The following is a 13,599-nucleotide window of genomic DNA, read 5'->3' as shown; positions in this document are numbered from 1 at the left end:
TTCGTTAAACAAACCTAGCCTGAAAATGAGCCAATAGAAACGTAAAGGTTCATCTTTTGATGCAGATTTAAATTGCGTGTCGTGCAGTTTGCAGAAGAACATAATAATAGTGTTGCTATGAGAGAATTTGGTGTAGCAGAGAGTAATATTAGACTTTGGCGTAAGCAAAAAGATAGTCTTGAAAAAATCCCCAAAACGAAACGTGCCCGTCGTGGAGATGTAGCATCCTTTCCAGAACTCGAAGAAGAGCTAAATGAATGGATTTTGACGCAACGACAAGATGGCATTATAGTAACAAGAAATGCAATTTGTTTTCGAGCTCTACAACTCAAGAATGGTAAATTCAAGGACACACCAGGTATTTCATCTTTTCTTGATTCGCCTGGGTGGTGCAACAGATATATGGAACGCAAAGCATTAACATTATGACACCGAACAAAAATTGCACAGAAGTTACCAAAGCAGCTTGAAGAAAAAGTGCAGTCCTTCCATAAATTTATCATAAAATTACGGAAGTGTCATGGATATGAACTTTCCCAAATTGGCAATATGGATGAGACACCCATGTACTTTGATATGCCTGGGAATCGAACAGTAAACTCAGTTGGTGAAAAGGGTGTCTTCATAAAAACAACGGAACATGAAAAAACACATTTTACCATTGTTCTAGCATGCATGGCAGACGGAACCAAATTAAAGCCAACAGTGATATTTAAAAGGAAGAAAATTCTGAAGCATATGAAATTTCCACCAGGTGTAATTGTTCGCGCCAATCAGAAAGGTTGGATGGATGAAGAAGGTGTACAATTGTGGCTGGATCAAGTATGGAACATACATCCAAATAGCTTGTTACGTCAACAAAGCATGCTAGTCTGGGATATGTTCCGGGCGCATTTAACAGAGGCAAGCAAAGAGAAAGCACGTGGTCTACGTACAGACCTAGCAGTCATACCCGGTGGTCTGACTTCCATTTTACAGCTGCTTGATGTCAGCTTGAATAAGCCATTTAAATGAAGAGAAAATATGTCATCTGGCTTGGTGAAGATGACAAAGGGTGGGAATTTTCAGAAGCCTGAGATCACCCTAGTCACCAGTTGGGTTAAAGAAGCATGGGATTCGATACCATCTGAAATGATTCAACGCTCATTTCTTAAATGTGGAATAAGTAATTCAATGGATGGATCTGAAGATCACGTCATATACGAAAGCGAGGATGACGCACAACAAATTGGAGAGCATGAAGACAATGACGACAACTGCTACACCGATGACACAATCCCTACAGATGAATTTATAAATGAAATGTTTGATGACTCAAAAGATGAAGAAGAATTTAAAGGATTTTGTTTTACAATAAATATTTCTTTCATTAATTCGTATTGTATTATTTATAATGTTATGGAACAAGATTAACAGATTGCATTATAGGTGGCCATGGCATTTTAGGGCTATTTTTCAAACAAAATTTCTAGTTCGCATTATACGCGATAATATACGGTAATTTAAAAAAAAAACGATTTCGGAATGTAACCCTACTTTTTCTATGTGATCTGTGACTCGCATAACATGATTTATATAACGCGGCATTTCTGCAGAACCTAACATCCGTGTTGTACGAGGGTTACCTGTACATAGTTTTAAATGGTCAGTAATTCATTATTCCGCTAATCAGACTTCAATCACACCTCTCATTCCCTGAATGATAACAAGAGCAAGCGTGAATTTCAAGACCAGCATTTTCCCCTGCTACTTGATTAACTATCCTTGCCTTAGGTATACAATTTAACATAACTTCCTCTAGATTCCCCTTAATTATCTCCCATGTACTATTAACATCCCTTGCCTTGTAGTGTTTTATGCCATGGCACAGATTTAAGCTTGTCATAATCACATGCTTTGTAGTTCCACATATACCCCTTCTTGACAGAATATTCCTCATGTTGTACAATCTCCCAAGTCAAGATTGCATGGACACTTTTGCTAGTCGAAGCAATGTGTAGCTCTTCTGATCCTATGATCATCTCAAATACTTGCACATCTCTAGTCCCCCTCCTTCACATGCTGCCTCAAGTAATTATCTCTCAGTAGGTGTATAAATTCCATTTCCTTCCTGCCATGTGATCTTTCTTCCTTCCAATCTAAATTTCATAGCTGAAGTCCCCTATAATAATAATAATCACTTGACCTGTACTCATTGTATTGATTTACTAATGCATGTCTTCGAAGATCATCCATAGAACTCTCTGCCTTATAGCAAGAACTGTATATGTTGTCTTACTAGCATTAATCTCACACCAGACTGCTTCAAATGAACAGCCACCTTCCTGTCTATCTCCTATTCTTTTTTGACAGCAGTACCCCCCCCTCTTATCTGTTAGGTTGCTGTTTTAAAAAAAAAAAAAAAAAAAAAAAAAAACTACAAATACTTGATATTCTTCCTTGGTGGTATGAAGTGCTATTCTTAACTTTTAAGATGTAAAGAAATAGGGATGCTTAAGGGTCAAAGCTGTATAACTGAGAGGAGACCTTCACATAGCCTTTAAAGGAATGCGGAGAACCGACCAGGGCTTCTGACCTAACGTCCAATCCTCGCCTTCTCGTGGTGCACCCTGTTGGGTATCTACCTGGATATTGAACGAACAAGGATGGCGGGCAATTTGGGATTTAGCCGAACAAATTGTATTCTTATTGGCTTAAACCAATATACAAAATGATGGTACAACATGACAAAATTTCATGCCAGCTGGGGGCGTTGCCCGGTTAAACAAGGCCTTGTTGTTTTCGCTAAGGAACCAGGGCGAACAGCGAAAAGTCAGCTACTGGAACAAATTTGAAAGCACGTTTTAACTCTGGTGATGTTAAAATGTGCTTTCTCCATAGCAAAGATCTGGTACTTATCTAATTCCTCAGCTAGCTCCATAGCAAACTAGCTGAGGAATTAGATAAGTACCAGATTGACGTAATAGGGGTGACTGAAACAAAAAAGACAAAAACAGGTGAGATCTTTCTGAGCAATAAATACAACATATTATATTCAGGAAATGACAATCAAGGAAAAGAAGGAGTAGCTATAGTATTCAACACAAAATACGAAGCTAATCTTCTTGAATGACAGGCAGTCTCAAGTAGAGTGATGTGGGCTAATATCAGAATGGTGAATTGAAAAATGAGACTTATTTGTGCCTATGGTCCCACAGAAGGTTCTACTGAGGTACAAGTGACGGAATTTTTTGATGCTTTAGAGAAAGCAACGATGCAATGAAAAAGGAAAAGTTGGTCCTTGTTGGGGATCTAAATAGCAGAGTAGGAAATGATTGTCAGATATATAAAAATATATTGGGAAAATTTGGAGAAAAGAGTAAAGCTAATAATAATGGCAAATACCTGTTGGATTTCTGTTCAGGACATGGACTGGTTATTACTAACACAATGTTCCAACATAAAAATGTGCACAAATTCACATGGAGAGAAGAGACAAGGAATAAGAAAAGTCTCATTGACTATGTTATTGTTGATAGTGATGTTTTCTCCCTGGTGCAGGACACTAGAATTAACAGAGGATTTGAAATTGGAAGTTATCACCATTTAGTCTTTAGCAGGATAAAATTGAATTTCATATTGAAAAGAAGAACATGTAAGAAAGTTTTAAAGCGATTAAAAGTTGACCAGCTCTCAAATGTGAACCGTAGACTAAAATACAAAAAGATTATCGAAGAAAAAATGAAAGAGTTTGAGAACAGGAACCAAACCTTGAAGATTCAGTTGCAAGCCTTAAAGAAAACCCTGATTGATTCAGCTAGAAAGGCATGTGAACCGTAGATTGAGGTGGTGAACCGTAGGAGAGGTTGTCTGCAAGGATAGAAAAATCAGAACTCCATGGTGGACACAGGAAGTTAAAGAGGCAGTGAAGGAAAAGAAGAAAGCATATCAAAAGTTTCTGGCAAATAAGTCAGCTTTTGATCTTAGAGAATACACAGACAAATGTAAGAAAGCTAAACTATCTGTAAAACTAGCTGTGTAAAACTATCTGTAAAACTTATATGTGTAAAACTAGCTAAACAAAAGTCATGGCAGGATTTTGGCAAGAACATAGAAAATAAATATCAAGAAGGTGGTAAGATATTCTGGAGGTTCTTGAAGAAGCTTAGAAATGGAGGAAAGAGTGCTGTAAAAGGAGTTAGAGATGATAAAGGTGACATGAAAACGGGAGAAAAAGATATCCTTGAAGTATGGAGTAATTAATTTGAAAAACTGCTAAATGAAACAAGAAGTGATGACAGCACAGTGGTAAAAAACACTGACCAGGCATGCAGTCAGGAATACATATCCATACTTGAGGTAGAAAAAGCCATCAAAGGTTTGAAATGTGGAAAGGCAGCAGAAGTAGATGATATTCGACAAGAAATGCTGGAGTATGGTTGTATAAAAGTCTTACAGTGGCTGTGCAGCATAGTTCAGAAAGCCTGGACAGAGGGACGAATTCCCGATGATTGGAGTAGAGCTCTAATAGTGCCCATATATAAAAAGGGAAATAAAACTGAATGTGAGAATTACAGAGGTATTTCCCTACTGAGTGTTCCTGGCAAGATCTATTCAAGTATACTTGAGAAACAGTTGAGAAGAATTGTGGAAGAAAAGCTTGGTAAAGAACAAGCTCGATTCAGGCCAAATAGAGGTCAGGATCAGATCTTCACTTTACGACAAATAGTTGAGAAAGCATGGGAATATAATAAAGATCTGTAATTAAGTTTTCTCGATTTGGAAAAGGCATATGACAAGGTGACAAGAGAGATGCTATTCAATACGCTACAGTTATATGGTGTCAATGGGGCATTATATCAAGCAATACTTAGTCTTTATTTGAGTTGTAAGTCAGCATTTAGAATTGAAGGAAGTACAGGAAGATGGTTTAATGTTAAATCTGGTGTGAGACAAGGATGTACATTATCCCCTGTGTTATTCATTATCTATATGGATCACATTATGAAGGAAAGTGGTATTAAACATGATATCAGAATTGGAGATGTTAATGTCAGCTCTTTGCTTTATGCGGATGATGTTATACTTCTAAATAAATCTACTACAAGTTTGCAAGAGCCCCTGACTAAATTGAATAACTGTTGTAATAGATATGGTATGAAGGTCAGCATTAAAAAGACAAAGACAATGAAAATAGGTAGAATTGTTGAAAATGTCAACTGTGTTGTGCATGGGGAATCTGTGGAACAAGTAAAACATTTCAGCTACTCAGGTGTGATTTTTAGTGAAGATGGTAAATTAAATATGGAAATAGACAACAGAATCAACAAAGCTGGTATAGTTTGAAGTTAATTGAATAAATTCATATGGAATAAGAGAGAAATTAGTCAGAACACTACTGCTACTAATCGTATGATGATACATGGCCGTGAGTCCCCTTTTACGGCGAGGTACGGCACCATCTTAATCCCCCCAATTTTATCCGGGCTCCTGAACTGGCATAGCTGACAAATCAGAACTATGGCTGGGTCAGTATTCCTGACTGTAATCCTTGTGTTCACTGGATCGGTTTGCCTGCTTGTGGGATGAAAAAACCCTTCCATCCACGCCCAAAACCGGCTAACTTAGCTATGGCAGATCCTTAAGCTCCTCTTGTCGTCGACGGGAATCGAAGCTAGGGAACTCCTTCCCCTGGCATATGGTTGCGAAGCGCAGTCACTAGGCTAACTGCATGGAGTCAGAATACTAAATTGGCTGTATACATAGGTTAGTTCTATGAAGTAAGGCTTCAGTACTTTCTTTATGTGGATCTGTTATAAATTAGCATTTTCTGACCTCACAAAATCTAGCCTTGCACAACATGGAATTGAAAATACTAACCACAGGATCCAGTGGCAAAACACCAAGGTACTACATAGATCCACATATAAATATGAACGGTTATATAAAGAAAGTGCTGAAGTCTTACTTCATAGACCTAATCTTAATCGAAATGACTCTCACTATTCCAAAAGTTTGGGAAATTGTTATCCTCATTCATTGCATTCGATAATTTATCTGCTATATTTTAATTTCAGTCCAGTAGTTTTTAATCCATGAATACTTGACTATGTATGTAGAGGGATTCCAATTTAAGCATGTGCTCTACTGTTCACATGCTTGAATTTAATTCCTGTTGTTGTTCGTTAGTTATACTGATGATGTCTTATGATACATAAGATTATTATTATTATTTCGGGTGACTCCAGGAGTCCTTAGACTCATCGAGGGAGGCCCTAAACATCATGTCCACACAACTATGCGATTACATTCTCACAGTATCTATCATACCTTGCCTTGAACTCGTTCACCGTCATAGCACCCACAACAGACTCTGCCAGCTTATTCCACTCATTTACCACTCTACAAGTAAAGAACCCAGCTCTAACACCCCTGCTAACCACACTCTTGCCCAGCTTCCATAGGTGTCCCCTAGTTCTCCCACCACCAGTCCTGATCTCAAAAATATCCTCTGAATTAATCCTATAGAATCCCTTTAGCAATTTGAATGTCTCAATCATATCTCCCCTTTTCTGCCTATCAACTAGTTTCTGCAACCCACAAATCTTCAACCTGTTCTCATAAGGTTCATTCCATAGACCTGCTATCATCTTGGTCACTCGCCTCTGGATCCTTTCCACCTCCTCCCCATCAAGAAGGAACCGAGGTGACCAAATCTGGGCACAGTAGTTGAGATGAGGTCTTATCAAGGCTCGGTACAGAGGTACAATAACTTGCTTGTCTCTGCTCGTCAAGGTATTTTTCAATAACCAAGTGAGTTGATGAGCTCATTTAGCTACTTTTGCAATGTGCCCCCCTAAACCTCATCTTCCTATCCACCAACACTCCCAAGTCCCTGGCCTCATCAATCTCTTGGAGTACAGTTCCACCAATGTAGTATACTGCTGCTAATCTTTTCACCTCAAAATGCATAACCTTACATTTTGTCACATTAAATTGACATCCATTCTCCTTAGCCCAGAACTCCAATCTATCTAAGTCATCCTGCAAGACTTTGACATCTTCTGCATTCACTATTGCCCTACCCAACTTTGCATCATCGGCGAACAAATGAATTGTTCCACTTAGATCCTTCCCTATATCATTAATGAACAGATTAAACAGCAGTGGTCCAAGAACAGAACCCTGTGGCACACCACTAGTCACAGGCCGTCTTTTGGACTCTACTCCTGAATAAACTACTCTTTGATATCTCTCCATCAACCAACCACCTATCCATCTCACCAATCCTATATCCATTCCCATATGTTGTAGTTTACGGATTAGTATTCCATGTGGTATCCTGTCAAACGCCTTTGCCAGGTCCAGCAGTATCACTGTAAACCCATTTCCCTTATCCAGTTCAGCCACCTTGTTATAAAACTTGAGCAAGTTACTGAAGCATGATCTACCCTTCACAAAGCCATGCTGTCCCCTGTACAGTATCTCATTTTCATCAATCCATTCCTGTATTTTTCTCTTGACTACTTTCTCCAAGACCTTGACAATGACTCCTGATATGCTGATCGGTCGGTAATTTGCAACCGTAGTCTTGGATCCACCTTTATGCAGTGAAACTATTTTCCCCTCTTTCCACACCTTCGGGACTAAACCAGACCCAAGACTCAGATTAAACAACATGGTCAAGGGCACTGATAATTCTTTAGCCGCTTCACGCAAGATCTGTGCCGGTATACCATCCAATCCCACAGATGTGTTCACATTAAGGTTCTGTAATAGACTAGTCACCTCCACTTCATTCATCACTATTCCCATATAAACTAATGGTTCCTTCATTTTTTCAATGTCACCACCTAAATGATATGCTTTTGCAAAGTGCACGCTCAGTAACTCCACGATGTCGACTGATTCAGTGACCTCCTTACCATCATCATTCTTTAAAATCATTTTGCCGTGTACAGTGTTTTTCTTACTTGCAGTATATTGAAAGAACTGTTTGGGATTCTCTTTTGCTTGCATAACTAGTTTCCTTTCATAATCCACTTTTGCTTTTTTTACCACACTCGTTACCTTTCTGGCCTGCACTTTAACCGTTCATGTGCCTGCAGGTCACCCCTTTCTTTAAATTCCCTCCACAGTTGTTTCTTTTTTTTGCAGCTCAAGCTTAATGGTGTTATTCATCCATTTAACCCCTACTTGTTTTACTATTCAGACCCTAGGTATACAATCAGCCATAACCTCCTGTAAATGCTCCTTGACCACTTCCCATGCTGTATCGACGTCCAGCCCTTGCAGTTGTACATGCCATGGCACTGATCCAAGCAATCTCCTAAGCTTGTCATACTTGCCAGCACAGTAATTCCACATATACCCTGTCTTAATCAAAAATTCCACACCTTTAGCCACCTCCCAGGTCAAGACCTTATGATCACTCTCACCAATAGGTGGCAACATGGTCATATTCATTACAGTCAAATTCTCAGATGCTATTACCAGGTCAAGCACTCTCACACCCCTAGTATTTTCAATTACATGCTGTCTGAGATAGTTATCCCTTAATAATTGAATAAAATCCTTTTCCTTCCTCACATGTGTCCTCTCCTCCTTCCAATCAATGTTACCATAGTTCAAATCCCCCATAATAAATACCCTTCCACTTATTTCATCAATTTCCCTATGCATACTATCTCCACCATCTATTCCATCACCTGGTCTATAGCAGCACCCAACTGTATATTTTATTATGCCAGTCTCAATCTCACACCAAATAGCCTCAAATGAGCTCCTTTCACTATCCTGCGATACAACTTCAATTCTCCTTGGCTGCTGTTCATCAGCTATCATCAATAATACCCCCCCCCCCATTTTATTCTCTCTCTGTCCCTCCTAAACAGACTATAACCTACACATTCTATCCCACTAACTATATAATAATAATCCGCTCCACTAATGCCTTTTAATTTCCATATAGGGAGAAGGCAAGGCCAGTTTTTAGCCCTATCTAATTTTTCGAGACTGAGTGGGCAGTTCAATCTCCACTAGTACCCAATCAGAGATAGCCGGCCCAAGGCTATCACTGTTTAAGCGGCACGCAGTGAAGAGAATGGCTCAACAAGTGCCGCCATCTCGTGGTCCCTAACACAATATATTTAATGTCTGAAATACTGTGGGTTCTACGGTCGATTTTCTTGAGTTTACGGGATGAAAAACCCGCTTGCCCCTGCCAGAGATTGACTAACTCGGGAACCACTCGAAAAAAGGCTTAGAAAAATTTCCTCTAGTCGCCGACTAGACTCGAAACCAAGTCTTCCTTCGTGCGGCCAAGCGCCGTGGTGTGTAAATGCCACATCCACTGAGCTACACAATAACCCACTAAGAAGGTCAGTGCTCTCGCCTAACATGGTCAAATCATAACGATATTATCAATAACATTACAGCAATGAAAGGTGTACCATATAGGCATCGGACCTCCTTCGAATCCAATCCTAAGATGAAATATTTACACATTAAAAAAGTTATTTACTGTGGCATACGTGTTATTCTATAATTATTTCTGTAACTTATTACTGTTGAGAGTAGAGTCTATATAGATTTCCATCTTTTTCAGATAGCTCTGTTATGACACTGGACTTGGTGTAAGGAGGGGCAATAGATACAATTTATACTAAATTATCACTTCCTATTTCAAATTTCCTGTATGTGCTTGCATCTAAAACCAGTCGGAAGGTATTATCATCATCAAATTCCTGATATGTATCCACAAAGGGGGGGGGGGGAGGTTACATGATAGTATACTACACAATCAGGTTTGCATTATTCCTGGCTTCCAATCAACAATTTTCTTGCAAATTAATGTGTTCCTTATCTGAACTTTCATTATTGTCATATCCAACACTGATGTCCATTATCTTTTGTCCATTTAAATAATCCTGCAACTCTCCACATTGCCTTGATTAACGGTTACTCTATCTAATTTTGCATCATCAGCAAACAACTAAATGATTTCCTTTCAGGTTATTGCCTATATCATTTATGTACAAATTAAACAGCAATGGTCCCAGTACTGAACCTTGCAACACACCACTAGTCACCTGTTTTCCCCTCGATTCTACCAATCCATATACCACTTTTTGATATCTGCCCAGCAGCCACCCTCTTATCCACTTATCTTATCCAGTAGTTAAGTGGATAAGAATTCATATTCATCCCCCATTTGTTCTAATTTGCATAACTGAGTACCATGCAGTATTCTGTCAAATTCCAGCAGAATCATCGTGTAGCCATTTCCTTTATCCAACTCGCCTATGTTACTCTATTATAAAAAGTTTATAAATTACTAAGGCATGACCTATCCTTTACAAAGCCATGTTGCCCTCATACAGTATCATATTTTTATCCACCCATTCTTGAATTCTCTTTTTGACAAATTTTTCCAGTATTTTGACCACTGCACCTGAGTTAAAATATGCTACTACAGTCTTACCACCTTCTTTATGCAATGGAATTATTTTGTCCTCTTTCCACTCTCATGGAACTCTACTGGAGCTGAGACTTAAAGATCCTAGTCAGAGGTATTGCCAGTTCCCTTGCAAATTCTTGCAAGATCCTGAACTGATATCCCATCTAATCCCAAAGCTGTATTTACATTGAGATTCTGCAATATCCTAAGAACCTACATTTCGTCCACCTCTGTTCCCACATTAGTGTCTGTCACATATTTTAAAGCATTAACCTCACTTGGATGATATACCATTACAAATTGGTCACTCATTAAGGTTAATCTTCCATAGTCATTCTTCCTCTTACTTGCCACGTATGAAAGAACTCTTGGATATCCTTTAGTCTGTTTGGCTGGATTCTTCTCCTAATCTGATTGTGCCTTCCTTGCCATATTAGTCATCTTTCTCTTTATATACCTTTCACAACATTTTCTTCTGCAGTCCGTGCTTAATGATATTACTCATTAAATATAACTCCTACCTGATTAACCCTTCTTGCCTTAGGTATACAATTTAATATTGTTTCCTCTAGATAAATTTTAACTATATCTCATGCACTACTAACATCCTTACCCTGCAGTGTTATGTCATGGCACAGATGTCAGCTTGCTCCTAAGCTTGTCATAATCACCTGCCTTGTAGTTCCACATATACTCCTTCTTGACAAAATATTCCTCATGCTTTACAATCTCCCAAATTAAGTCTGCATGGCCGCTTTCACCGGTTGGAAGCAATATGGTCATGTTGGTTATGGCTTTTCTGATCCTGTGACCAGGTCCAATACTCTTCCACCCCTAGTCCCTGCCATCAGATGCTGCCTTAAATAATTATCTCTCAGCAGGTGTATAAATTCTATTTCCTTTCTTCCATGTGATCTTTCTTCTTTCCGGACAATATCTCCATAGTTGAAGTCTCCCATAATAATCACTTGATCTGTACTCATTGTACTAATTTGATGATTCATGCCTTCCAGATCATCTGTGGTACTCCCTGGCCTATAGCAATGACTAACTGTATATTTTGTCTTACTAGCCTTAATCTCACATAAGACTGCTTCAAATGAACAGCCACCTTCCTGCTTTTTTCCTATTCTTTTTGGCTGCAATTCATCTACTATCAACAGCAGTACCCCTCTCTCCATCTTATCTTCCATGAAAATACTAAAACCTTTACATTCTATCCCTGTAACTACATTATCTGCTGTTAGCTAAATCTCACTAATGCCTGTTTGGTTGAAACAATCATTTGTTTGAAATCATTTGGTTGAAACAATCATTTGTTTCAACCAAAACAATCAATTCCTTGACCCTACATTTTTGCATCTGGATTGCATAACTAATGTCATATATTTTTTCATCATGAAAGCATTATTTTGTCACACTTTCATTAAGTACTTCCCTGATCATTGAGTCTCTATCCATATATAATTCTCTTCTTTTCCTGTTTTTTTTGGTTTGTTCGCTCAGTTTTTATTATTACTTTCTGATCCCTGCCCCCCCTCGTTTCAGCCCTGATAATCTCTTGCAGCTTCTGCAATGTTTCCATTTTGATCTTTGCCCTGTGAAGGATAACATTCAAGTGCGTTATTTCTTTTTAATGTCATTTTGTTCTTTTCTATTTCCATGGCAGCATGTTCAATGTTAATTCCATCCTACCATTGATAGTGTCCACTTTACTAACATTTGCTGTTCTCATCTAATAATTACTCACTTTTGAAACATTTAATATCCAGTCTCTCTCTCTCTCTCTCTTTTTCTCTCTCCAGTTTCAATTTCCTTCCACATATCCTTTAATTTTCTCAACAAATACATTTCACGCACACTGCAGCACACAAAATCCCAAAAATCCAAATCAGTCGACAACGTGGTCTTTGGCCATTGCTCTCCGCGCATTGATGCCATACCAACAATATCATATTTAAACAAAAACTACAATAAGTTAACCTAATATTATCACCAAAAATACAAAAAAGTTATTTATCCTTTGAGAGTGCTAAAACCACTCCATACACACAATACCATGATGTTATAGCATTGCAGCATTCACATCACTTGATATGTTGTTGTGATTATGAACTCAGCAAGCCTTCTCTTTTTATTTCAAATTTTAAAACATTTCTTATTTTAAATGTTTTTATTTAGAAATATGCAGTAAACTGTTATAGTTAAACATATAGATTTCTAAGCTGTTCTTGACTAAACCTCCATTTTACAATTAACCATGGTTGATAGTATGTTATATTTTTTGAATGTGTTCAGCAGATGAATACAGTGATGGAAAACTATATCATGAATAGGCTATTTTAAATAATGTAATATGTAAAGTTGGGGTAGGTGTAGATGAAATTGTTTCTTAGTGAGATAGATATAAACATACCCATAATGTTTTTCACTATTGCTGCTGAAAAAGTGCCTAAGCAGTAAGATTGATATCTGTACTTTTCTTTTTTGTGTGCTGGCTAAATGTGATATTTACTTTTTCTGCTTAAAGTAAATGCCAACCCTCTTTGACAATATATCGGCAGTTTTTAAATTCCCACTGGCTAGGTGCTAATTAGCATAAGAAACTTGTTGATTTGTAAAACAAATGTAATAAAAAATACAAACTTAATTAGATCTACTGTGCATTGAAACAACATTAAATACTTTTTTCTTTTCTTTCTGTTTTAGACCTGATCCAGATCATATCCGTCCACCAGATTATGATGACATGTTCACGTGAACATGCAGTAACTATTATAATGAATTTTTTGTGCCTGAACGGTGATATTCTATAAAGAATCAAGTTCTGTAAACACTTCCTATAAATTGTATATATTTGTTCCTGCAGACAAGTAAAATTTTATTGCAAATGTTTGCATTTTTTTATCTGTTCTTGTTCTTTCAAAGTTCAGGGTGATTTTTTTTTAATTTGTGGGTCTAACTACAAATACTGTTGAAACAAATGGAATTTTCTCCTTTGCTAAAGTCTTGATAAACCATTTACACTTATCACAGGAATAAATAAAAATGTCAAAAATAATAGGTTTACAACTGCAGCATGCTGATATAAACATAATGAAAAGTTGAAAATTTGGATCGACGTTAGATGAGATACATTTGATTCGTATTTTAAATAGCTT

At 37.8% G+C, this 13,599-nt stretch overlaps 1 protein-coding gene across 1 annotated transcript in view; it reads left to right on the top strand.

Annotated features, from left to right (window-relative positions):
- The window catches only part of PI31 (Proteasome inhibitor 31 kDa), a 144,158-nt gene extending 130,825 nt beyond the window's left edge, over nt 1-13,333 (top strand). The window contains exon 7 of the mRNA XM_090405623.1: nt 13,148-13,333. Coding sequence (XP_090261749.1) covers nt 13,148-13,199 — 52 coding nt within the window. The 3' untranslated portion in view covers nt 13,200-13,333. The remainder of the gene's footprint in view (nt 1-13,147) is intronic.
- Nucleotides 13,334-13,599: the final 266 nt, after the last annotated feature.

Source organism: Typopeltis vanoorti, chromosome 15 (genome assembly GCF_054136105.1).
Source record: "Typopeltis vanoorti isolate ZY-2024b chromosome 15, IOZ_Tvanoo_1.0, whole genome shotgun sequence".
Taxonomy (NCBI): domain Eukaryota; kingdom Metazoa; phylum Arthropoda; class Arachnida; order Uropygi; family Thelyphonidae; genus Typopeltis; species Typopeltis vanoorti.
The sequence above is the reverse complement of the archived record's forward strand: the minus strand, read 5'-3'. Positions and strand labels throughout refer to the sequence as shown.